This window comes from Leuciscus leuciscus, assembly GCF_965113295.1.
Source record: "Leuciscus leuciscus genome assembly, chromosome: 19".
Taxonomy (NCBI): Eukaryota; Metazoa; Chordata; class Actinopteri; order Cypriniformes; family Leuciscidae; genus Leuciscus; species Leuciscus leuciscus.
The window spans coordinates 13,922,433-13,949,440 of record NC_138743.1 but is presented as its reverse complement, the minus strand read 5'-3'; the positions used below and the strand labels follow the sequence as shown (position 1 = coordinate 13,949,440).

The following is a 27,008-nucleotide window of genomic DNA, read 5'->3' as shown; positions in this document are numbered from 1 at the left end:
TCAGGCTTTTTGAGGATAAAAAAAATGGAGTGAATGGATATTTTTCCTTGTATGGTGGTTGTGTCCACACACTGCAAAGACACATTTAAATGCAAACACCATATAAAAGTGAATTTTGCATCCGATGACCCCTTTAAGTTCTTATGAACAAGTAATGACAATTATGCTAAATATGTTTATCTTAACATAGTTAATCCCTTATCTTAACTTTTAACATTTCACATCACAGCCTAGTCCACTCCAGTGGTGATGTCTGCATAATTTTGTATCCTAGAAACATGTGTTTATAGTTCTATATAAATATTACAGATGATTTTGGATCATCACACACAGAGAGTCAGAGGTTTTCCATCAAATAAAGCTTTTTTATTAACAATTTCTCAACAGTTTGTCAGTGGCAACATGACAAAAAATACAGAAAATGTTTGGACCGGAGGTCATCATGTTCCACTATGCATACAGTTGTGTCTATTTTTTGTTACAGCATTTAATAAAATTAACTACAAATAGCATCTTTGCATCATGTCTTCAATAATTCTGACAATAAGTAATGCACCTTGAAAAGCAGTGTCCTTTCGTATAATGCCTGATCAAAAATATAATCTGTTCCACTAAATGTCTTTTTCCTAACAAAAAAATAGATATAATACTTGAGTATATAAATTCAGATGATCATATAACTGCAGAACCTAAGTACATATTCTGTTTCAAACACACACAGCCAAACAGACACACTTACTGACAACCTTGTAAGGAAGGAGATAAAAAATAACCTCTGAAATTTAAAATGCTTTTACTTTAAAAAACTTTTTATTTATTTAAATTTTTAAGAATTGTATAAATCTACAAAGACATGAAACACTAAAATTGACTTAAAATTGAAACTACACCCTTTAGAGAATTTATGGTTTGCGCTGTATTAATAGACCTGCCCAGTCATTTATACTTGAGGAGTTTGGCACTTGGAAGTCCTGCGATTTGCAAAAAAAACAAACACACAATGACATTCTCTGCTTTCAAAGTTCCCAGATTGATCATCATCTATCCAGCCTTCACCAATGTTAGCTGAAATTAAGAGAAAGGAGAGAGAGAGAGCATTGAGTAAAAAAATCCCAAAATCAAATATGGCAGACATACAGTATTGCATCCCATTTTCTTTTCAACCACAAGCAACAGTTGACATTGCCACAACACCATCAGTTTTCAAATCCACCTTGTTCAAAATAAGCAAGATGTTTTTAATTGAGCCAAACATGTACACACAAACATGCCCACGCAGATAAGTACATCAAACACATTGGCAATATCGAAAAACTTGCCCTAGTTATAGTCCCTCAAGGGGGAACTAAACAACACACTACTAAAACCAAACTTAAAAAAAATATACTTTTAAGCAATAGCATGAACAACACACAGACACAAATACATGCTAAGGCTTCACTGCGGTTACCCCACAAACTCAACTCCTCAGAAGTCTAATACATCGTCATCATCCATTTCAACATCAAAAGACCAACCCCAGTCCTTCAGGCCCAACTCAAGCAATCTGGAACAAAGAGGAGTCATTCGGCCTCATGTACAAATGTCATTAAAGAAGTCAACATTAAAAAAAATGATGGCCGCCCATGTTTAACTGGAAGAATATCGTTTTTAAGTATTTTAAGTGTTTTCTTTAAGCTCTAAAAAGACGTGGGGGTGACAGATGCTGCCCTTCATATACAGATTATTGTAATGTAAAATAAAATTTTACCATGGCATTATTTGGCAGATATTTTCCCCCAAAAAACCCTCATGATATTAGTTTTTTTCTTATTGGAAAAGTATAGGATATTGGGTTGAAAATGTCACAGTTCAGTTAGAATAATATTCCAATATTATTGAATTAAAAGAGAGATTGCATCGTTAGTGGATGTTTTTTTATGTGTTGACACTCAAGCAAAGATGATTTCTGTTTCAGATACATATAGAGAAGAGTACAGACAGCCACAAATCTGAAGGCGAGGTTTTAGAGCTGCACAGGCAAGCAGAAAACCTGGTCGATAAGCAGTGATGCAGTGTACTTACTGTCCACACATATGCACAAGTGGGGAAGGTGAAATGTCAAATGTGAACAGGTCAGTGAAGAATGATACGGAGCATGGGGCCAGGGCTATAAAAGTTTAGCAGTATAATGTTAGCAATTGAGAACCTGCACAACTTCATAGCCAAGTCTAAACCAGGTCAACATATAACAGCACTAAAAACAGCAGAATCTACATTTACCTCGATTAAAGCAGTAGTTCACCCAAAATGAAAATGCTGCCATTATTTACTCACTCTCTTTTTGTTCCAAACTGGTATGTTATTTTGTCCCCATTGTAACAATAATTTTTTTTAATTTTTTTTTTACGCTGCTTTGTTTCTAAGTAACCACAACTGCCAAGCTCTAAAGGCCTGTTCACACCAAGAACGATAACTATAAAGATAATAATTAAATGAGTGTCCACTCCAGCAGACTGACTGCAAACCTAAGCACGCACTGCAGGTTTGCTGTCTGACACTTTAAATGCTCAAACTCTTAAAATCAGGGTGGATTCTGACTGGCTGTCAATGTTCTTATCGTTCATCAGCTGGAAAAAATACTTCTGAAAGTGATACCAATTAACGTTATAGTTGTATATGGACTCTGCTATTCTTTTTCCTTTAGAACAATTTTTAGAACTACATATTTATCGTTATAATTATATTTACCGTCCTTAGACGATAACTATAATGATAAAAATGGACAAAAAACACCATACGATTACTGCAAGTAGTCTATTCATTCCGTTCATTTTTGGGTGAACTTTTTCACAAATTTAGCAAATGCTGATATATAAAGCAAAAATAAGGATCTATACAAATATAAGTGATTCATTATAAGAAGCAACATCATTAGCAATGCTGAAATACACATTTTGAAAAGATGAGCAGAAGAGTTCAAGCTAATACAGAAGTGTAAGTAGGAAACAGTAAAGCAGACTTTAAAGATTATAGAAAAAGCCTTTGTATAAATGGTTATGAATTATGCATTCAGATGTTCATGGAAGAGCTGTGTCATCAAACACTGATAAAAGATCAGCCTATTCAGACAAAATTGTTGTTTAAAAAATGGCATGGATTTGGCCCCTACATTATATCATATTAACAGAACTGTATCATATGTTACATGATAGTGTACCTTCATGTAACAGAACTCTGCCTCAAGCTCCTTTTAATGAACCTGTTGATTTGTCAAGTGGTTCTCACCTGGTCTTGGTTGAGGGCTGCTGTCTGGTGGAATGCACTTTGACGGCTCCTCTGTGTGAAAGCCTGGGAGATGAATGGGAGGACAGAGGAGGAGAGGGCACAGGGGACAGGCCAGTTGGTGACGCCTCAGGGGCGGGAGAGGCTATAGCTATGCTTGAGGAGTGGGCTATAGGTTTACGCGGGACCCGCTTTAGTAATCGGTTGACCCATTTCTGCTGCTCTTCTGTGGAGTTGGCCAGCAGCAGCAGCTCTTTCGCAGTGGACATATCATAGTTCACTGGAGAGAGAAAAAGGCCAAACAAAACAGGTTAGTTTCAACCCAAAGTACACAAAAGTCCATGTTTAAATAAATAAACAAACTTTCTACAAAATTATTAAGCAGCACAATTGTTCTCAACATTGACAATAATAAGAAATGTTTCTTAAGCATCAAATCAGCATATTATAATGATTTCTGAAGGATCATGTGACACTGAAGACTGGAGTAATGATGCAGATTTTTTTTGCCATCATAAGAATAAATTACATTTACAACAAAATATATAAAAATAGTAAACAACAATTGTAGTTTATTTCAATAGCATTTTCAGTGAATATTACAGTTTTTAGTGTATTTTTGATCAAATAAATGCAGCCTTGGTGAGCATAATAGACTTCTACTCATCTACTAAATCTTACTTTTGAATGATAGAGTAAATAAATAAATACATAAACAATAAGAATAATTTTTTTGTGTGTGGAATAAATAGTATAAAAATTTTTTTATAGCCATAATCTTTATCTATAATGCAGTTATAATATATATATATATATATATATATATATATATATATATATATATATATATATATATATTAGTATAACATTGAAAAATTACAAATATAATATGAAAAAAATTATATATATTAATTATAATTATTATATAGCAGAGCAAAAGATTAAATATTCTAATGTTTAAAAAGCTACAGTGAGTGTGAGTGTGACCTCCTGACCTCTGCAAGGAGCAAGGACCTCTTCCTTGCGATCTATGTGGTCTTTATGGCATTTAACTCGGCAGCGCCTGCACTCCAGGGCTGGTGGGGGTTTGAAGACGTGCCACAGAGGCCTTGGACATGCTTCACAGCTAGAGGGGAAGTGGTAAAGCGTGAGCACGAACTCATGACCTTTGTGTGGGATATAGGACGTCCTTTCAGCTGCTAATAAGGGTTCCACAGCAAGCTCCTCTTTCTTGCTCTCCCCCTCATTAGCATATAATATCTACAGACAGAACAGAAGATGAAAACTGAGGTTTAATAAGGTTCATATCAAAGCATGCTACAACATTTCTTGTAGGACAAATGAATCATGTTACCTGGAAGATGCGTGGGATTTCTCTGGGATCTGCACGGTACACGTCTGTCTGAGTGACAGGTCTCACATGGAAGAGTTTGCTAAGAGGGGAAAAGGAGACATTAAAAATAAAGGCTTATGGTGTGCAAGAGAGCAGTAAATGTGTGTACTCAAAAATATTTAGCCTAAATTTAATATTTATGTAATTGAATCACGTATAAAATTTGGATTACACAGAAACAAACTACAGATTTTTACAGAAACAAACTATTACAGTGGTGCAGGGATGATGTATTTTTGTAGGCCAAAACCTGGAAACTTCGTCCTGAAGTCAATAGGATTTTTGAATGGGTTTTTGGTTCAATGCTTTAAATAAGGACTGAGGAGAACACGAGCTCAAGATATTTTCACGTTTTATTCTACAATATGACATACATCAGTAATATCCTTTTTTTTTAAAGCCTTTACTTGTCTTGTAAAAGTCATTTGCTAACAAGTGGCTAAATGGGACAACAGAGATTGCCGGGGATGTTAAACATCATCACGCCAAACAGGTAAACTCATCTAAAAAGTTGTGTTTATTTGATTATCACTTGATTTAAATACACAATAACCAAGTTTATATATTTATCATTAAATCAATTCAATTACTTTCAATCTCATACATTTTTACTAACTGAATATTGCTTGTTCCACAGCTAGCCATATTTTAACCATGTTCATACTTTTTAACTCAATAAATGTAATTGTTTTGAACAGTTTTAAGCTGATTCGTTTGAACAAATGCAGTTTGAAAATATGATTTAAATATCAATATATCAAATTGATATATCGATATTTTAAGTATCATCAAATAGATGCAAATTGTTAATAAACCAAATATGCCTTTTTTGAGTGCAGATATCTTGGTCGTTTCATTGATGACTGATAAATATGCATCACATTAAGTTTATTAGTTTATGTGTAAATTGTGTAATGCAAATGAATGGACATTTTTTATGCATTTTAAATACATAATTCGTAAATTTAGGCCAAGATATTTTTTGATTGCGAGTAGCATTTTCCAAACTCACTCTATGTCCAGAATCATGAAGGGGCTGGCCTGCTCTCTCTCTTGCTCTGAGTCATAAAACAGGATCTTCTTGCTGCTGACCACCACATACTGCAATTTACACAGAGATACATGCAAAGATGATCAGACAGGGTTTGTTGGTGTGATGTGAGTGTGTATGTTTAAACCTTTACCTTCTTTTCCCATCCAAACCGTTTGGTGTTTTTGGTAGGCATTGAGAGCCATCCCTCAAGACTAGAATCTGTGGTTTAAAAAACATCAACAGAAGAGTATTTTATACATTAGAGAACCACACAGGTTTGAATATGACAAGAAGAGCACATTTTTCTTAAAACAATTTCAGAACCTTCAGAAACATCTTTCTCAGGTGCAGAATGCAACCTGTACTAGAAGTCTCTTGGAATAAAAAGGTTTTGCTTTCTGGAGTGTTAAAAGTGCAGTATGTGATTTCTGAGAAATGCTGTTGCTGTTGATGGCTGAGAGACATTACCAAAGAGAAAAGGTCAGAGGAATATCACTGGGCTATGAAGGGCTATGATCAGGCATAAGCTTTTGGACCAGCGTTAATATTAGAAAAGCTTTCCAAAGCTGGAGAGAAGGCCTGAAAACGGACGCAGAGATTGCGTAGTTTCTGCTCCATACCGGAGTAACATTGGTTTTTCTGTGTTTCACAGAATCAAGATATGTTGCTGTAATGTTAGCTGTAGAAACAGGACAGTTTTGAGTCTCATTGTCTGGAGCTTGTGTGCCGCTGGCGACTAACAACAAATCCTTACATGTATATACTCTTGTGTACTGTATGTTACATTTTTTATCTTTCTTTGTAGTTCGTTAGTTATCTTCGCTTTATTTTCCACGAAGCATTATTTGCTTCACTTCAGCTATGATAGAGACATCCACTCTTGCATTGCGTGTTTATGCATTTTGGGGGTGGACCAATGAAGGAAGCGGTGTATTTGTTTGGGTTGATTTCAGATATCAACACTGTTTCTTAGAAATCGCTGACTGCACCTTTAATGGACTGTTTTAAAACACGCAAGGTGAGTAGTGTGATTATGTGCAAAATAATGTCACAACTAATGAGCATCACACCATGTTGGAAAGTGTGGCTGTGGTTCAAAACATAGTGCAGTAGTTCCCAACCTCCGTCTTAAGCCACGTTTCCACCGCAGGAACTTTCCCTAGAAACTAGGTACTTTGGGGTGGTCCTCGGTGTGTTTCGACCGCAGGAACCAGGGTCTAAATTAAGTTCCGGGTAAAAAATTCCCCCTCAGAAAGTCCCTGCTTGCGAGGTAGTACTTTTTCAAAGTTCAGTAACTTTCGGGGTGGGAGTTGGGTGCTGAACATGCTGATTGGTTGAGTTCATGGCGCATTTTGATTGGTTGACTCAATTTCATTTCAACTACCATTTAAAAAAATCTGTTGCGATGCGTGTAGTCTTACTTCAATGGACTAATTTGCCTAATCTTCACGGTACTTTAGACCGCGGTGGGAACACATAAAGCAACAGGTCTGGGGGAAAAAAAGTTCCTGGGACAAATTGTTCTGGGTAATTTCGGTGGAAACGCGGCTTTGCATACTCCAACAGCCCCATTAGGGCTTCATCATCATCAAAACAGAACTGTTGTAGAGATGATATATTCTGCTACGAGCGTCATCTACACAATTAACTCAACTTAATATCTAAACTATTTTTGGTAACATTATTTTGCAGTGTTCTTGTTACATATGTTACATGTACTTACTGTAGAAATAACAGTCAATTATGCTAACGCTAAACTAAACCCTTTTCTTAACCCTAACCTTATATTAAGACCTATTATGCCCTTTTTCAAAGACTTAAATTTGTTTTGTAGGGTCTACTAGAATAAGTAATAATGTTTGATTGTTCATTCTTTTTCACACATTTTACAGCAAGCTCTTTTAATTTGCAGCCTGTCAGTAATGCTCTATTTAGTTCCAGTCTCTATGAAGCCCCTTCTTCCGAAAAGCACAAAGTGCTCTAATTGGTCGGCTGGACCAGTGTGTTGTGACTGGCTACGCCCCTTACACAACAGCAAGTTTCAACACACTACTAACGTGTCAACCAGGCCTTGCCCCTTTTATTTTGCATGCCTTGAGTGGGAATTATTTTATTGAGGAATATTGTGACATGTTCGTTCCCAGAAGAAAACTCAAGACTACAATTGAAGGGTTTCAGGGAGTTCAGGAACAGTGCTTTCTGATATAGAGAATAACTCCCTTTGGAGTAAAGGCTGAATTATACTTCTGCGTCGGACCTACGCCGGAGCCTCTACGCTGCAGGCAACGCGTTGGTTTTCATTTATACTTCTGCGTCGTTGTCCGCGTTCACGCGCGCAGAGGGAACATGTGAAACTCGAGGGAGCGGTCCTAGCAGACCAATCACAGAGCTTGCGTCCGCGTAGAGTTGACGCGTTGTTACATTTTTGGAGAGGTGCACGTCAGGGTACGCCGAAGGGTACGCCCGCTACACACAGCCTACGACGTAGCTACGGCGTAAGTTCGACGCAGAAGTATAAATTGGGCTTAACTTTGTGCTTTGTAACTTTGCAGACCTTTTTCATGTTTAAACGACAACATTATACAATGAAGAAAGTCGAAAATGAAAAAAAGCATAATAGGTCCTCTTTAAATTTCTCAGCATGTTATGCCATTAAATATATAAATTAATCAATAAATAAATATTGTTGTTAAGTATTTGCATTTTTTGACATACCTAATCATTTTTAAGTCATTTTATATTGGTTGAACAAAGCAATTAAAGGTTATAGGTTAAATAAAGCAAAAGAGAAATATTTCCAAGTACTTCTAGAAACCTGCTTGGGGTATGTGTATACCTGGTTGGAAATCACTGACCTAGTGAGCTGCCTACCAAGTCAGCATTTTTTGGCATCATAGGCTCATTTGAACCTTCACTACGCCCAAAAATGCTGTCTAGGTGTTTAGTATTCAAACTCCACACTGCATAAAAGTGAACGAGAGCAAGGGGCAGTATGCGTGCTAATTTGTTTCCATGCAGGGTCACCTGCAGTCTCTTGCTCAATAGGCTTCTCATATGTCAGGGCAGGCCTTTGCCTCCACTCGTCTTCCTCATCCTCCTCTTCCTCTGAGTCGGAGGGGAAGCAAGAAGTGATCTGGCATGGCCGGGTATCAATACACACTGACTTGGAGCTCCGTTGGTACGTGAAGGACATAGACTCCGAGGTGTGTGAGTGTGTGATGCGCACTACACCGGCATCAAGGTGAGTGTGAAGGAATGAAAGAAGAATGAGGTAAAGCAGCAAAAGGATGCATCAATTTAGAAGTGAAACAGAGTGAAAAGGAAAACAGGAAAAAGAAGAAAACCAAGTAGGAGTTATGTGTATTGATTATGTTATGTGTTCTAGGTTCAGTGGATATTTGTGGATATGAAATCAGACCTGTGTGTATTTGTATGGGGACAACCTTAATAAGACATTACATTTTATTTAAATGAAGTTAATTAATGAAAGAAATGAAAGAAAGGATAAAAACAGATAGATAGATAGATAGATAGATAGATAGATAGATAGATAGATAGATAGATAGATAGATAGATAGATAGATAGATAGATAGATAGATAGATAGATAGATAGATAGATAGATAAATGGCCAGTGATGAGAATCTTTTGTGATTGATTCGCCAGGTGTTTTGAAGTTTGTTTTGAAGTAAATAAAGTTAATTTATGAAATTAATTAACTTTACCTCTGTAAATTTGTATAGGAACAGCCTAAATAAAACAATTCAAATAAGCTTAAATAAAGTTCATGAATGAAATGAATCAAAGAATGTATAAATAGATAAATAAATAAAATTTATGAAAATTTTTTGTGATTGATTCGCCAAGTGTTCTAAAGTTTGTTTATAAATAAATAGTTAATTAATTAAATCAAGCATAGCATCAGTTCTGGCAGGTCATTTTAGTCAAGCTCGCATCTGCTGACTCCCAGCTGATCCACGTCTACCTATGGAAATACGATGCCTATCACTGCATCCATATAAATTTCCATATTTTCAGTATTATCAACAGCTATCGCATTGCTCAAGAGCTAATTACCCTCCTCCATCCCCAGCTCCTCTCGTCCAGTCACGATTTGGCATTCTGATTCCTCTTTGAATCAGACTAAATTATTGAATTATGTTGTACATTAAAATATTGAATTAATTATATATCTGCAATACATTCATGTTGGTTCTGTTCGGGTTACTCTAAGGGAGGTTATTGCTGCTCTTATCCATGCTAGGTTGCATGGATGCGCAGGGAGTTCTTGCCTAGAAAAGAACCCTACTGAAATGAAAGGATGAATAAATAAATGACAATTGATTTGCCAGGTGTTTTGAAGTTTGTTTTGAAGTTACAGTGGGTGCTTCTAAAAAAACTGTGAAGTTTTGAGTCATTATATACAAAAATTATACATTTATATTGTCTGGTTTGTAATAACAGAATATATTTTATGGTTCTAAATGGATTACATGAAAGACAAAAATTACTATTCAGGGCTTTACTAAAAGCATTTGGGGCTTAAGCTCACCATAGCACCAATTATGGCACATGAATGATAATAAACACATTAGGCAGTCCTGTGCTTGATGGGACGTAACCTGGATAGTTACCTGGATAAGCATCTTCACCCTCCAGGTCGTTTCCCGTGCTACTGATGCTGGTGGTGTCCAAAGAATGGATGCTAAGAGAAGTGATCTGACAGCGCAGACGCTCAATATCACTGTCTTTACTGTCCAGGGCCATCTGCATCTCCAGTCGGACCTGAGACTCCTCTGCTATCATCTGCAAAGAGAACAAAACTTCTTCTGTGCTTTGTTTATTTAAGTATTGTACGTAGACCGGTGAATAGGTTTTCTGGTGGTTACGTTTCTTTTGCATTTATATTTAATGTCACTTACAGCCTGCATATCATTCATTTCTTTCTGGTATTTGAAGATGGTGTTGTTGAGTTTTTCTTTCTCGGTGCGGAGCTGCAGCTGGAGCTGTCTGTTCTCCTTCTCCTTCCTTCGGATGTCACTGTTGTTACCTTGCTGTGGCCTGACATCAGTTTTCTTCATAACCTCTGCCAGCTTGTTTATAGCCTACAATACAGACATCTGATGCTATAATTTACCTGAGACATGCTAGTAACACCTGTTTTAAACTATGAAAATAATGGAGTAACATGTATAGTTACAAACCCTTGATTAAAATTCAATAAACCTTAAGTTAGGTGTTTCTCCAAAACACACCTGAATCTTGAGGGTTTTCTCAGACTGTATCTGCTTCTCTAGGGACAGTGTCAAAGATTTCATCTGTTTCTCTTCTTCTTTGACCATCTCCAGCTCTGTGTATATACATTTATAAATGTTAAAGCACATATATTAACATATATGGACATTATAACATACAATCCATTCATATTTTATATTAACTTCTGCAACATACTCACTTTGCTGTAGGTGTTTGAACTTATTGTTGAGCTCCTCTTTCTCACTAGCCAAGTTGGCCACATCCGCAGTGAGTGTGCGGTTTGATTCCTCCAGCTTATATTATGTAGAAGATTCAATTAAAATACATTTATGTTTATGTTGTGTGGACACACGCACACATTCACACACATAAACACACATATATATCCATTCTTATACTCTCTTGTATTCTCACCGAGCTGATGGTATTGTCCTTTTCACAGAGTTCCTGCCGATGTCTGGCAATCATATCTTTGATCTCCAGCTCCTTCATGATCTTTTCTTTCTCCAGGTCTGAGTACTGCTCCTCAGCGATGGAGCGTGCCAACTGTTCAGAATCTGCCTTCGTAAGGCTCGCCTCTAGCTGCGTTGCTAACGAGTCCCTATATAAACACACACAAAACAGTTTGTATCGAACGAGAGTTCAGCATATTGTATAAATTGTTATCTGTTAATTCATCCTTAACTAATTGCATCTAATTACCTTACTTTTCATCTAACCTTTCTCTAATTGATATGGTTTCACCTTTAAAGAAAAAGGATAAGCCCTTTGATATGTCCCGACATCCTTTTTTAATAGCAAACACACACACACACACACCTCTCTTCTAGCAGATCCGCTAGTCTCTGCTGAATATCATTGTAGAGTTTAGCCTTTTCATCAGTCTCCTCTTTCAGCTCTCGAATTTGAGTTTTATACAGTTTCTGGAATCAAGGAAAAAATAATAATTTAAAATAAAATATGAGCACACAGATACACAAACCAATGCAAATACATCCCTCCACATATTCACTGGCAAAACATGATAAAGCTGGCACACATACTGTGAAGTACTGCTCTGCCTCCAACTGGTCCTTCAGCTCTTTCAACTGTATGTCAGCTTCTTCTCTCTCCCTGGTTGGACACAGAGAAAAGAGACTTTTTATAGCATGCTGATCCTCAGTGAATAATATTTGTGTGTACTATGAATTATGCTTATTAGTGTATCGCTTTGTAAGTTCAGCAAACAGGCTAAAGGCCTGTTCAGACAAAGAATGATAACTATAATGATAAATATAACCATATTTATAATAATCATTCTAATTCTATGAGAATAGGGACATCCACACAACAAGTATAATGATAACAACAATATCATTGTAATCACTTTCAGAATGATTTTGTTTCCAGCTGATGAATGATAAAAACACTGACAGCCAATTAGAAACCACCCGACTTAAAAGAACTTGAGCAGCAGCTATGACATAACTGCAAAAAATTAAATAAAAAGAATGTTATCATATGGTGTAGGTGCTAATATATTTATTGTTATAGGTGTGAATGTGCATTAACACGCAACTCTATTGGAACTTTGCTATTGAGATAATGCACAATGATGGAGTGTTCCACTATGTTGCAGTACATTTTATTATCTTATGTTATGTACATTTTATCTATCAATAGATAGATAGATAGATAGATAGATAGGTATCACTACTCACTAAACACTAGTATCAGCATTGAAAAAATTGTTGATCACTAAGTCATTCACCTGCGCAGTTCCTGATTTATTTTTTCCAGGCTGAGTTTGAGCTCCAGCAGATGATTGAGTTCTTGTTTGAGCTGTTTCTCCGAGGAGCGTAGGGTGCTGATCTCCTCCCTCTGCACTTTGAGATCATTCTGACACAGAGTCTTCCTCTGAGTCTCCTGATGCACACGCACATTTAGCACCTCCACCTGACACACACACACAGGATTCAATCAAATATCTTGGACTTCCCATGAACTATGTGATGCATAAATGTAATTTTTAATTGTGTTTTTAATACAAAAAAAAATATATATATATATATACTTTTTTTTTTTATTATTATTATGTAAAAGAGTGTTGAAAATATGGACAGAAGACACTACATTAACATCCCAGAGCAGTAAGTATGATATGTGATGCGATCTGGGAAAACCCGTTGGATGTCGCGCTGGGCTGTTTTCAGTAAATTCCAAAATAGTTTGAATGTCAGTTTTTTGTCAAATAATTTTTTTTTCATAAAATTATTATTCTATAACATCTTATCTCTTATCTCTGAAAATTTATTGGCAAAATTCCCTTGTTTAGTGCAGAAAAACAGTGATAGTGTCAAGCTGAAAATACTCTCTTTCTCTAATGCATTCTATGCGACCATTTTCTCTAACGCCCGGCAGAGGTGAAAAAAAAAAAATATCCCATACACCTGTCCGTCTCTTAACACTACAAAGATAGTTTACCTATAAAATAAACCACATAACATGTACAGTGAATGTGTATTAGTGCGCATTTCGCGCCAATCCTGTTTAAATAAAAGAGTGCCAAGCGTCCCGACGGTGACAGTTAATTAAACCTGTTTTTCTCAAAATTCCGTTTCAGAAAATCATAGCGATCGGCCGACTTCAGATAAACATAACTTTTGCTACCAACAAGCTATGATAAAAATAAGATTTGTAAAGGGCTTGATACCAGCTTCCATATGATATCAAAACCTGTAATAGGTAAAATTTCACCATGTGGTGGGTTTTCCCAGATCGCATCACATATAATTAAAATCATCAGGCAGACAGACAGCAACAGCCAAGCAAGAAAAACAGACAGACAGACAGACAGGTATACCTCGTCAGTGAGTTTTTCTTTGAGTGAGCGGAGCTCCTGAAGCTCGTGTTTGGCTTGTTTGTAATCACAGTCTAATCCTGAGTTTTCCTTCTCCAGCTGCATCAGTCTGTTTTCCAACTGTTGCTTTGCAGATCGTTCTTCCAGCAGCTTATGTTCCATAACTGTCACAAAAACACACACAACATCACCAAACTCCTTTTACTTGTACTACAGACTTCAGAAAGATTTACTCATCTAGAACAGAATGCAGAAAGGATATTTTAGTTTTTATACAGAGGCAGAGATCAGAAATGCAAGGCATGTCTAGAGGAATCAAGTAAATCTTGACGAGAACGTTTCTAATGTCCAAGTCAAGCCTTATTTTGTATTTTGTTGTGAGTCCAAATTATGTCTCAAATACCTTTAGGGAAGTAGTACTAAGGTAACTAGAATTTGTTTTCCATCAATCTAAACTGTGCTCCCCATAACAATTTTTTTTTAATTTGTAGGGAAAATCTGAACAGATATACACATTTTAAGAGTTTTTAAATTAGAGGCTACTGTCTAATCTTACCTTTCAGGGTCTCAGACTTGGCCTCCTCGATGGATTGGTTGATTTTGTTGTTGTCGGCCAATCTGGCTCTAGTGGCTTTATGCTCCGCCTCCTCCTGCTCCAGACTCTGTTGAACTGCTTTGAGTTTAAAGGAGTGATCGATCTCTTGCTTGTTCTTCTCCTGTGGGTGAAGGGACAACATTAATAGGGTTTCACAAAAATACACATAACCACACAAACATCATGTGCTAAAATTGTAAATCATTCAATCACTTGCTAAAACACATAAGCACCTTTTCCAGGGCAGTAAGATCCTCCTGTAACTGTCTTTTCTCTACTTCAGCCTTTGATAGAGAACTCTTTATGTGTTTTAACTCGTCCTCCAGTCCAGAGACATGACCTGAGAATGAAAGAAAAATAGAAATGCATATAAAAAAACAGAAGACTGAAGTTAAGTCAAATGTCAGGAATTCAGGTTAACATTAATGTTAAACCTGAACCATAAAACCATAAATGGGCGGTTTCTTCAACTATGGACACTTTTAGGCATGAGTGTGGACCTTTAGAAAATAAAATCTCTTACAACACACTTTACACTCTGACTAGCGGAAATGATGGTGATAGGAATGATATTTTAAACATTATCAGAATAAAAATGGATAGATATGTGATTACAGTATATTTTTATAATGAATTTTCTTATTTTAAGATTAAAGTCTTGGTCTGGGGTAAAAATCAATTAAATCTAAACAAAGGCATTTGAAATGTAGCAAAAATCAATAAAGGCATGGTCAAAAGTTAATTGAATTGAACCTTAATTGAAATCTGTTTATTTAAACCACGTAACAATCTACCGGGACATTAAAGAGTCTGCAGAAACAAATCCTTTAAATTTAATAGACAAAATTGAAAATATGACAGAAAATAAGAGATATTTCTTGTTTGCCCATTTGTCCCTGTCTAGCGACATAATATCAGCCTCTGACCTTAAAATAACGCAGTACTGATGTTTACATTCGCTGCGAGCAGCTCCACCCCACCCCAACACAACAACACTGCCCAGCAGACAAGAGCCCAGTGTGTCTTTCAGCAAAAGCTGACCACTACACGCTCAAACATAAAATCAGCTTTCACTCGCTCACATAGACCGGCACACAAGTGTGATCCCTAGAATGTAACGTAATCTCCTTCTAGGAAGCTCGGTAGATGTTGATTCACAGCTACTTCTGTCTGATGAACACAAACTGGCACAGACTCACATGCACCCACCCTGTAGTTCATTGATGGTCTCTGAGCCAAGGCTTCTCTCTCGCTTCTCCTCCTGCAGTGAGGTTTGCAGACTCAGTTTCTCCTGTTCCAGACCCAGCCTGCCGCTCTCCAGCTGGGCCAGACGCTCCTGGAGCTCCCTGAGAGAGACCTCCAGCTGCTGGGACTGTCTCAACACCTCGCCCTGGGCCTTCTTCAGCCTCTCAGATTCCTCCACCTCAGCCTGAAGCTTAGCATTCACCTCCTCCAACTAAGGACATATTCATTTACTATCAGAATCCCTTTTATTCCATAATACTGAACATCTATATATCCTTAAAACAAAATATAATTTACACTACTGGTCAAAAGTTAAGGGGATTTTGAAAGAAATCTCATGCTCAACAAGGCTGAATTTATTTGATCAATTAAAAACAGTAATATTGCGAAATAATTTAAAGAGATAATTTCTATTTTTATATATTTTACAGGTAATTTATTCCGGTGATGGCAATTACTCCAGTCTTCAGCGTCACATGATCCTTCAGAAATCATTATATTATGCTAATCTGGTGCTCAAAAAACAGTTCTGCTTAATTTTTTTTTTTTACCAGGATTCTTTGAATCCAACATAGAAATCTTTTTTAACATTATAAATGTCTTTACAATCACTTTTGCTATAATATCTTACTGACCCCAAACTTTTGTTTATAAGAAGCCAAACTGATATAAGGGCTTCAGAAATGTATAAGAATATAAGCACATTTGAATATAACAGTATTTTATTGCATTAGAAATTGTCTAAGAACATTTAAAGGGATACTTCAGGATTTAGCATTAAGCTTTGTATTAGTAGAAAACCTGTAGTATTTTAGAATTACTGTGCTTTCCACCCTCCTATCCCCCTGAGATGAGAGATTTATGTATTTTTTGTCTGGAAAAAATGAAGATTTTTGCATCATCGGAGGATTTTTTGGCCAGAGGCTAAAGACTACAGCCAGTAGTAGGGGCTGTCCCGCATGTTTTCAACCCGCCCATAGAGGGTGGGATCTCACTCACAGAATGTTCACATAGTGTCAGCCATCTTTTTTTGGAAGCTAAGCTAGCAGGCTCTTGTTCTGTGGAGAAAGCTGAGTAGTAGGGGTTACCATCCTCTTTTTCCCGGACATGTCCGGCCGTCAAGATCGTCCAAAATGTCCGGGATTCGGCTTTTGCTTTCTACAGTCGCCATTTATTGTTTACATGCACACCTTTTGTTTCAATCTAACTGAATTCATTCCGATTGGTGAATCTGAATGTAGTGTTTACATGAACACTAAACAAGTGATCGGTTGATGTGCGTTTTAACATTGCTAAGAAAATTCCCGCTCGAGAGATACGAGACCGGTGCGTCTCACAGGTGTCGCTCATCAGTAATCACGCCACCGGCCTCTCGCCGTTCTCCCACGGCCCTTAGTCTCGTCCTGCTCGCCACAGTAAACATAATGAATGGCGACTGTAGAACGCAAAAGCCGAATCCCGGGACATTTTGGGCGATCTCGAAATCCCGGGCAGACTCGTCACGGAGACTCACTAGTAGCCTAGTCTTGTTGTTTAACTGCGCGCTCTTACCGGTAGGCGTGGCTTGGGAGTGGCCTCGTAGAGCAGCGAAGCAAGTGCATTCTGGGAGTTGTTGTCTTTCATCCACATTAGCCAAAAATACATTTTCTGACTTTTCTCAGTCTAAAAAGCTCCAAATTCAAAAATAATTTCACATTTCTTCTACATAAATTACCCATTTTAAATACACATTCATCTTTCCAGATGTGAAGTATCCCTTTAAGAACAAACCTCAAACATTTATTATTTATTTATTTTACTTTCAAAAAGTTTATTTTTTCAATATTTTTCAATATTTTGGCTGGGATAGGAGAAATTATTTTAACATTGGCAAATTACGTTAGTATCAAGCACAAACCTCAGTAGGTTTACTATTTTATTTTTCTTATAGCCATTTTTTGCTGTTTTCTAAATGTTTAAAAACTTTTTTAAATGTCCTTGCCTCTGGCTATTTGTTAAATAGTAGTTATTGTTCTGAGGTTAAAGGTTTGGTAAAGTTTTGCTGAGGGACCTGTCTCTCCAGGTGAATGTTCTTCTCAGCAGAGAGATGAGAGTTCTGGTTCTTCTTCTTCAGTTCGGCTAGCTGATCTCTCAGGCTGCCCACTGCAGGACAGAGAAATGCCAAATATGTTAGCATCATAACATCAGCAAATCAGAACTAATAGTTTCTAGATGGGAGAATGTCAGAGGTTAGTACTGAGCAAATCGTGTAGAAACTTTGGACCAGTGCTTAAGTGAATCAAGAATGAGCGTCAAAACAAAAGTGGCAGAGAAGCTGAAGCAGCATATTCAGTAATGTTGTAGGTTAAGATGGTTAAAGATGCACCAATTAAAAAGTATGTATGATCATTATTTTTTTGTAGATTGATCCAGTATTATTGCATTGGTGAATAGATTTTTTCCCACCCCTAGTAAATACTCAGTTTAGTCACTGTTCAAATGAATCAGCATTCATTGTCAATGTTGAGGGTCAATGGAGTGTGTTTCTATCTGCTGTTCTCACCCTCATTCTCAAGAAGACGCTTTCTGTCTGTCTCTTGGCCAGCCTTTCTTATGCTTTCAGAACGCTGGTGCTTCAGTAAAGCTTTCTCTCTCTCCAGTGCCCTCAGAGAGTCTTCTACCATTTGTCTCGCATTCACCTACAACAAGAAACAAACAGTTAGAGGAACTCGTTGCATTTTGTTTCTGAATGGTTTCAAATCAAGTGCCTTTGTTGGGTGAATTCAATTTAAAGATGTGTCTTACTTCTTCTTCAAGCTCTTTGGACAACTTCTCCAGCCGCTGATTTGCCGTCCTGTTGAGATACAACATAGTTTACATCTGTTGTAAGTGAAGAGAGATAGAGAGTTCAAATTCCCACTTAAATTGTTATGCTGATAATATTCTTTTTAAAAAGTTATTTTTAAAGATTTGTTTTTATTTTATTTAAAAATACAAAAAATATGTATTTCAACATTTTACATTTGCACATTATGTTTACGAGTATTTGTACCGGCATTTATTTTCCAGTTCCTCCTTTGCTTGCATCTCATGTTTGACTTTTTCTTCCAACTTTTTCAGCCTCTTCTGCAGGTCACTGGACTAGGGACATGCAAAAAACACATTTGAAGAATCAACAAACAACTGATGCAAAGTTGTTGTTTTCAATTCTATTAAAAGCAGCACTTATCTAAAAAATGTGGAGAAACACTCCAATTATGTTGAGTAACGGCACCAAACAAAATGGTTGTGGTCAATTCTGCTGCAGAATAAGTCACATGAGCTATTTTAGTAATCTAAGTGCTAAGTTTGTGCCACACAGCTCTATCAGTAAGGCTCAAGTAAAATGACTAAATGTAAATGTCAAGTACTCCTTCATCGACATAAAACATAAAGATTATAGTGGCTATCATTTAACATAAATCATTATGATTATAATATTATTTAAAATAAAAAATAAAAAATATATATGCACCTCTGCATGGTTTAAACCATGATCCTCAGTGAGACTATTAGCACTTGAGTCCTCATCTGAACAGTTATTTTTTGGGGTTAACAACCTGAAAGAGAGAGAGAGAGAGAGAGAGTTAGTGTTATGGAAAATGTTCCACTCATCACCAGCTAGCGTCGTCCTTGTTTACTCAGCAGCAACACACTTTAAGGTTTCATAAATCAATTCAAGATGAAAAAGACTAAGTCAGAAGAATAAGAAAGAGAGAGGAAATGAAAGAAAGAAAATCTTAAAGCAACTTTTCAATCTCCTCAGCTCTGACAGCGGCCCATGTGGCTTCACTCAGCCACACTGGAGAAACTGAGAGAGCCAGGGAGGAAACAGTGAAAGGATAAGGGAAAAAGGAGGGAATTGTGATGGAACAAATGCAGCACTCATTCACAGCTACCATAACCATGCAAAAATACTGTACATCCTGTCTCTATCAATCCATAACAGGAGCTTGTTTTACAGCTTTTTAGTGTTCATCTGTGAGTGAGCGAGAACAAGACACCTGTGTAAAAGTCAAACAGCGCTACAGTGTTTAAAATGTGGGATTTCAATTTTTTCAGTCACAGATTTCATTTATTTATCTCTTTTTACAGTATGTTAATTTTTTTAATTCAGATTTTTTCTTTTTCTTTTTTCTTTTCACAGTCACGGAAACTCTTTAAAAAAAATTTATATCCAGGCCTGGCACAATCATCATAATATTTTTTTATGCTGAATATATTACTTTCTAGTTATGTTCAACTCAAAAATAATTCACAGGCTAGAAACTGTTCTTTGTAAGAGCAAATCTCTCAAATCTTTATCCAGTAATCAGAAACAGCAGGAAAAGTCATGGAAATTCATTGGCCAAAAAGAGTGGGAACCCTTTTGGGACTCTTTGAATCCTTTTTCCACAACCATTAGTTATTTTACATGACTATAGTATGCAACAAACAAATTATATTTGTTTTTTGTTTTTTTAAGAATCTATCTAGTCACAAACAAACACAAAATGCACACATTTTCACACTTACTGGTCCTCCCTGAAATAGGTGAAGCCCACAAACGGTAGCTGATTTCCTGCAAAGGCACGGGGAGGGGGGAAGGTCTCGTTTCCTCCAGGATCATCCTTTATATCATCATCAAAGTTACTGGTGTCAATATCGCTCCTCAGCTCCGGCACCACTGGAGCCATGGCTGAGAGACAGAGAGAAACAGGGGGGGGAGGGTGGGTTGGAGTGTGTGAGAGAATATTGTAAAAGATTTGAGCAAAAATAGTGTCTCCTTTTTCAGTTTGAGTGTGTGTGTGTGTGTGTGTGTGTGTGTGTGTGTGTGTGTGTGTGTGTGTGTGTGTGTGTGTGTGTGTGTGTGTGTGTGTGTGTGTGAGTGAGTGAGTGAGTCTCACAGTGAAAGGCTCAGTGTGTGTAGCACACAAAGCAGACACTGTACTGAAGGGAGGAGTGGCACGTATGATTTGCCAAGCTGGCCGGTGCTTACTCACTACCTACTGTGCATACACACACTCACGCTCACTTACACATCCAAAACACTCCCTGGTTCTGGAGCTAACACACTGAGCACGCTGAGAGAACATGTGTCAAACATCTAATGGGAATGAGACTGAATTAATTACTGTAATTCCATTGTAGTACAGAGTAGCCTTTCTCTAACACTCATATTTTCTCAATTTACTTTACAACCACTTTAGACAACTTATCAAAGATGTAGCAAAGAAGAAGATAAAAAATGTCAGAATGTGCCTTCCTTGAATGGGAAGGAAAACAGTCTTGGAGTGAAAATATAATTGGTTTCTTTCCAACAACACAATTTGTTGTATCTTATTCCGAAAAGCAAGAAAAGCATATGTTGCCATATGGCAATACCGCACCGTGCAGATATATGGACGCAGTTGCTCAGATTCCCAGAATGCTCAATGCATTAATAACAGACTACTGTGTAGGCAGAGAGTACGCTAGAAAGAAAGGAAATGTGTGCATCTGGGCATCACAGGAGCAAGGGACAGAGAGAAGAGGAAAAAAACAAGTTTAACTCTGTGGTTTTGAGGCTCTTCTCTCGTTAGTAACTGTGTACAGGCCACATGTTGGGTTCCACCCTTACTAAAACCAACCCAATACCTCTTTAACTCTGTCCCGAGCACCATGCCCCGCCCCACGACAGGAGCTAACGTTACAACATGAAATGCAGTACTAAGTAATCAATTACTGTAATTGAATTAGTTTTCCTTTGAAAAAAGGATTACTCTTAATTTTTCTGTAATTTAATAACAGTTACTTCTGATGTAATTATAAATACTGTATAGACTTTAGAACCATTCTATATAAAACAATAGTGGATTGAACATAAAAATGTAACATCTAATGTTAAAATGTGTGTTGTTAATGTAGCTTTCTCCCTTTAAATACTTTGGTCAGTTCAAGAATAATTAATGCAATGCAGGCTTTAGTAATTAGTACAGTAATCTAATTACACTGTTGAAGAAATAATTAGAAGCTAGTAACTAATTACTTTTTTTTTTAAATAACTTACTCAACACTGGTATGCATGACTTAAATTACTTTCCTTTTCACCAGAAGCATAACATGAGGGTGTGAGGTGAATGTTTGCATGTGTGTGGCGAAAAATTAAAAGGAGGAATTTCAAAAAAAAAAAAATCACATATCTATAATTTGAACAGATACTATATGAATGACTCAGTTCAAAACTCCTCACTCACAAAAGAAATTTCCAATCCAAGACTTGAGTATATTCTAGATTTCTTTGATTTTTATCAACCAGCACAAGCATAATGTTATAGTAAGTAAATAATACTGATCAGTCATAAATAGTGATTAGTTGTTATTTTAATGAATAAATGTGACTATCAAGTTATGATCACAGATCAGCCACACTCACACTCAGAGGCTTACTGTCTCGTATGGTGTCGAAGGTCCACTGATCGTTCTTGAAGAAGGGGTGACATTTTATTTCATCCACTCCAGTCCGGCCAAGCCTCACCTCCCTGAACATATCAAAACACTGGTCAGCAAACCAAACGGAGAACCACAACCACACTCACTAATCCGCTAAGTGATGTGTGTGTGTGTGAGACTGGAACATCCAACAGCGACTGGCTGATGGGAAAAAAATGGCAGAGAATGGATGAGATGAGGAATGAAAGCGACACAAACTGCAACATCCAAAAATAAGGAACAGTCATTCCCCTCCCTTTCCTTGCATCTGGATTCAAAGGGCTGCAACAGTTTGGACTGCCACATGTGGGACATTCCTGCAGCCCAGAATGCAAAGGGAGGGGTGTGTGTTATGCTTTACATGAACACAAGGAGAAGAAATCATAAAGCCCCTCTCTGGATATTTGATCAGGAATGCTCGTATGTGTGCGCATGTGAGATGGAGGAGAAAGAGAGAGGAAAAATGGAGTTATAGGAAAACAGTTTGAAGTTGTCAGGCTGAAAGAGTGACCAGGTATAAAGATGAAGACATGAAGTTGATGTTTTACCAGTGACTGGCTCTTAAATGCACAAAATGAAAAGGTAGACCGTTTATATCATCTTTAAAAAAGTCAAGACTTGAATTGATTTGATTTTATACTCTACCATTCAAAAGTTTGGTGTTTGTATGATTCTTTATATATATATAAAAGTTTTTTTTGCCTTTTTTTTTGTTTTTTTTGCCTCTTCACGATGACTTGCTTAATTTAGTCCCAATTTGTAAGTCGCTTTGGACAAAAGCTTCTGCTAAATGACTAAATGTAAATGTGTATATATATATATATATCTCTTATGCTCTTCAAGGCTGCATTTATTTGATTAATAATATTTCACAATATTATTAACATTTGTACTGTATTTTTTCAGTTTAAATTAACTGTGCTCTATTTTTTATATATATATTTTAAAATGTAATTTATTCCTGTGATGGCAGAGCTGAGTTCTCAGCATCTTTACTCTAATCTTCAGTGTCACATGATCCTTCAGAAATCATTCTAATATGCTGATTTGCTGCTCAAGAAACATTTCTTATTATTATCAATGTTGAAAACAGTTATGTTGCTTAATATTTTTGTGGAAACTGTGATACATTTATTCCCTCAGGATTTATTTGATGAATAAAAAGTTCAAAAGAACATCATTTATGTGATTAAAAATCTTTAGCAACATTATAAATGTCTTTGTTGTCACTTTTAAGGTGTCCTTGCTGAGTATTAATTTCTTCAACAACAAAAAAGACGTACTCCAATGTAAGATTTCATATGACAATAAAAATTGTATTTACTTAATTACAAAACATCATGGTTAAGTAATTAATTTCTATTTTGCGATAAAGTTCAGCCCTATTTTAAATTGAATATAAAGTTTTTATTCATATTACTGATGTTCACAATGTATTTATCATTATCAAAATCCACTATCAGCCAAGCTCTAGAAATGAATTAATATTTTTCCATGTTTATTTTGACATTACAGCTAAGGATAATAAGGGACTAATGTTTAATAAAGGTGACTCCATCCAAACCTTATCTCTCACCTGTCAGTCAGAAAGGCACAGATGAGGTTCTTGGCTTCCTTTGACAGTTCCATATCATCTGGGAAAGTTAAGCGGTTTTTATGATCCATGATCTTTCCATAGGTTCCCACTAGGGACTCAGCATAAAATGGTGTGTCACCTGCCCAAGTCAACAGAAGAATGAATATGTAGGATGGTAAGAATAGTGAGATGAGATTACAGGAGACAGGAAGATACAGATGAAGTTGGTGCTACTCACCCACTAGCAGCTCATAAATGAAAACGCCAACAGACCACCAGTCACACTCGCGGCCATAGTAACCCGTCCCTCCTTGTGACATCAAAACCTCTGGTGAAATGTAATCAGGAGTCCCGACAGCAGTGTCACAGCGGACCATACCAGTCTAAACACACATACAGATACATAATAATTACATTATATAGATTGGTTAAGATAAAGTTTCTGTGTTGTCTGTGCATATTAAGCTGAAATATAATAAGTATTTTAACATTTAAAAAAATATAAATTTCTGCTTTAAAACCACCTAATAAACAGTGCTGGGAAGATTGCTTACAAATTGTATTCTGTTACTAAATACAAATTACAGAATCGATTACATCACACCTTTTAGGTAATATAATCTGCCTACTTTTGGATTACTTTTGACCGAAGTTGTTTTTCACATCGATTTGAATATGATATCTTGTATCATATTAATATAAAAATACAGAAAGAAAGAAAATAAAAAAATTAAAAATTGTAATCAACAACGAGTGCATTTAATATTACACCAGAGATTCCCAAACTATTGCTTTTATAATTCAAACAATAATTCAAATGTGTTTGTCGGAAGTTGATAAGATATGCAGTGTTGCAAAGTTGAGAAAACGCGCCATAGAAGTGAATATTATCTGAAAATCCAGTAGTCAAATGCTGTGGCCTCTCAAATTACCATGTAATTATAGCCACGCAACTAGTGACTGGTATGTGTGTGCAATTCCCTTAAAGTGGAAACTTCCCAAACATATATATGCAATAGGCTTTTTAGATAGATGAAAAAGAAAAATGAAGGAGAATCAATAAATTAGAAAAAGGTTTTGCTACGCTACAATTTTGAGATTCATGAATCACGTAATCAATAAAAAGTAACTATAGTCTGATTATTAGTATTTTAAAATGTAATATAATCTAATTACAAGCATTTCATTTTTGGAATCTGATTACAAAATCCAGATTACATATAAATAGTTACTCCCCAGCACTGCTAATCTACTGACAATGTTATCATAATTCAGGCTGCACTATATGATCTCTCCACAAGATGGCAGCACTGACATAATTCTAACAGCATGGGGGATTTCTGCAGAGTAAATCCAAGATCGTTTTAAACAGGTTTCCTGAACAGCTTAAAATTGTCAATGCACACTACAATCCTGCATACTACACGATTTGAAACGTATACCCTCTCTTTCTCTCTCCTGCACACTCAATTACATAAACACACATCAAGATACACTTATCACAAGCCAGGACACACCGAGTCCATCTTCATGCATGTTCCAAAGTCAGCGAGTTTAAGGTGTCCGTTACGGTCCAGCAGCATGTTGTCTGGTTTAATGTCTCTGTGGATAAAGCCCAGAGAATGAATAGCGTCTAGTGCCAGCACCACTTCTGCTGTGTAGAACCGAGCCCACTCCTCTGGGATGTCATAGTTACTGGTCAGAGTCACCAGGTCTCCACCGGGCATGAACTCCATCACCAAATAGAGGTACTTCTCATCTTGGAACGCACAGCACAGCTATGTGGACAGAAAGAGTGAGGTGAACAGAGGTGTCATAATACCAACATTTCAAAAGTTGGTACCAATTGTGAAATATATACGACAGCGATATTAAATAGCAACTAATAAGCTACTGAACACAGTCCTTTATTTAATAATAATTTAGTTAATAATAATATAATAATAAGTAATCACAATCGGGAATAATATATTTTAATGTTAATATTAACTACATTTAAGTAAATATTTAAATGTATACATGATCAAATAAATATTATAAATATAAAATTAAATAAAAAGAGGGACATGTAGTCTTCAAGTATCAATTCTTGATAAACAATCCAAATAAAGAACACATTTTGTTTATTAATATTACCAGCAAATCAACATAACCGCAGCTATTCTATAAGGCTTCAAGGTCTAATGAACAGATCTTACATTTATCTTTCTTCGTTTCTTACGTTTCTCTTGCCTATTTATATTAGGACATAACTGACCGTCTTTATAAAACTACAACATACACAGCACAGGTGCATCCTGTGAGGGGCAAGCATTCAAAAACAGCCACCTGTCATTCAGATAGCACTTGCTTTGCATTTTTGCAGTTTATTATGAACTTAGCTTTGAAGTGCTGGTAATTTTGACATCCTTAGAGGTGATTATTTACTTTAATATTTTAGTGTTCTTATATGCACTCATGGTATACACTATCGTTTTTCAGTTTGTTGAGTTTTCAGATAAAGATATTAAACAACCTAACTAACCATCCTGAATTACACAATACAAAAAATGTGAATCCCACCTGAACTATCCAAGGACTCTTGGAGAATGCCATGATGTCACGCTCCTCCCAGAAGAAGGCGGAGTCAGAGCGCTTGACCATCTCAAACTTGCTGAGCTGCTTCATGGCATACACTTCTTGAGAAGCCTTGTGTCGTACCTATAGGCACATATGTTCATTATCAACATAAACATTTATATAAACCCTTGAAGCAATGTGCATTCTGCAATATGCTGTTTAACACATATTTTAAAAGTATTTTATGTATCTCACTGTGATGTGTAACTGAACACTTAATTTGTTTAATGCATGCATAAGCAACACATAATGCTCTATCATTGATAAATATTTAAAAAGACTGACTCTGACACTCTTTTCACTGACAAGTGTGAAACTATCAGCTTCCTAAAATAATAAAATATGTTGTGCCTATGCCAAGGACACAAAAGCATGTATGCTCTGTGTTGTTGTAGGTAAGTAGGATCAGGCAGAACATGTGCGTACAAGCCTCACAGGCATTGCCATACACACACACACACACAGACAAAAAGCTATGCCTGAAAACAAACAGCAGATAACAGGGGCAGACTCTCACATAAACACACACCCACACAACTTTCTGAAACACACTCACTAACCAGCTGCACTGCACCAAACGCTCCACGACCAATCAGTTTGACTCTTTCGAAATCATCCAGCTTCACCTGTAGTTCCCTAATGCAGCACACAGCCTTTTCATCTAGAGATATTAGACGACACATATTATATGAATGATGTTTATCATTTAATTATAAAAAAC

The 27,008-nt window shown here is 36.5% G+C and overlaps 2 protein-coding genes across 5 annotated transcripts in view; one reads left to right on the top strand and one right to left on the bottom strand.

Moving 5' to 3' along the window:
* Positions 1 to 344: 344 nt before the first annotated feature.
* Positions 345 to 27,008, bottom strand: part of rock2b (rho-associated, coiled-coil containing protein kinase 2b) — a gene marked incomplete at its 3' end in the record, with an annotated part of 31,770 nt that continues 5,106 nt past the window's right edge. The window contains exons 3-33 of one of the 4 annotated variants that reach the window (XM_082146958.1): positions 26,848 to 26,948; positions 26,231 to 26,368; positions 25,186 to 25,446; positions 23,907 to 24,051; positions 23,669 to 23,807; positions 22,051 to 22,142; positions 20,158 to 20,320; positions 19,118 to 19,202; positions 18,656 to 18,744; positions 18,409 to 18,457; positions 18,167 to 18,302; positions 17,675 to 17,766; positions 15,589 to 15,835; positions 14,613 to 14,719; positions 14,341 to 14,500; positions 13,788 to 13,948; positions 12,696 to 12,880; positions 11,989 to 12,058; positions 11,765 to 11,868; positions 11,360 to 11,546; positions 11,145 to 11,238; positions 10,945 to 11,039; positions 10,612 to 10,794; positions 10,324 to 10,495; positions 8,715 to 8,915; positions 5,842 to 5,909; positions 5,670 to 5,758; positions 4,619 to 4,697; positions 4,260 to 4,524; positions 3,268 to 3,544; positions 345 to 1,065 (exon numbers count right to left, since the gene is read on the bottom strand). In XM_082146958.1, coding sequence (XP_082003084.1) covers positions 1,062 to 1,065; positions 3,268 to 3,544; positions 4,260 to 4,524; positions 4,619 to 4,697; positions 5,670 to 5,758; positions 5,842 to 5,909; positions 8,715 to 8,915; positions 10,324 to 10,495; positions 10,612 to 10,794; positions 10,945 to 11,039; positions 11,145 to 11,238; positions 11,360 to 11,546; positions 11,765 to 11,868; positions 11,989 to 12,058; positions 12,696 to 12,880; positions 13,788 to 13,948; positions 14,341 to 14,500; positions 14,613 to 14,719; positions 15,589 to 15,835; positions 17,675 to 17,766; positions 18,167 to 18,302; positions 18,409 to 18,457; positions 18,656 to 18,744; positions 19,118 to 19,202; positions 20,158 to 20,320; positions 22,051 to 22,142; positions 23,669 to 23,807; positions 23,907 to 24,051; positions 25,186 to 25,446; positions 26,231 to 26,368; positions 26,848 to 26,948 — 4,238 coding nt within the window. The other 3 variants (XM_082146957.1, XM_082146959.1, XM_082146960.1) reach the window with 3 other exon arrangements.
* The window catches only part of ak9 (adenylate kinase 9), a 41,530-nt gene continuing 36,670 nt past the window's right edge, over positions 22,149 to 27,008 (top strand). Inside the window, exons 1-2 of the mRNA XM_082146954.1 lie at positions 22,149 to 22,674; positions 23,330 to 23,381. The gene's annotated coding sequence lies outside the window, so the exon portion shown is untranslated. The remainder of the gene's footprint in view (positions 22,675 to 23,329; positions 23,382 to 27,008) is intronic.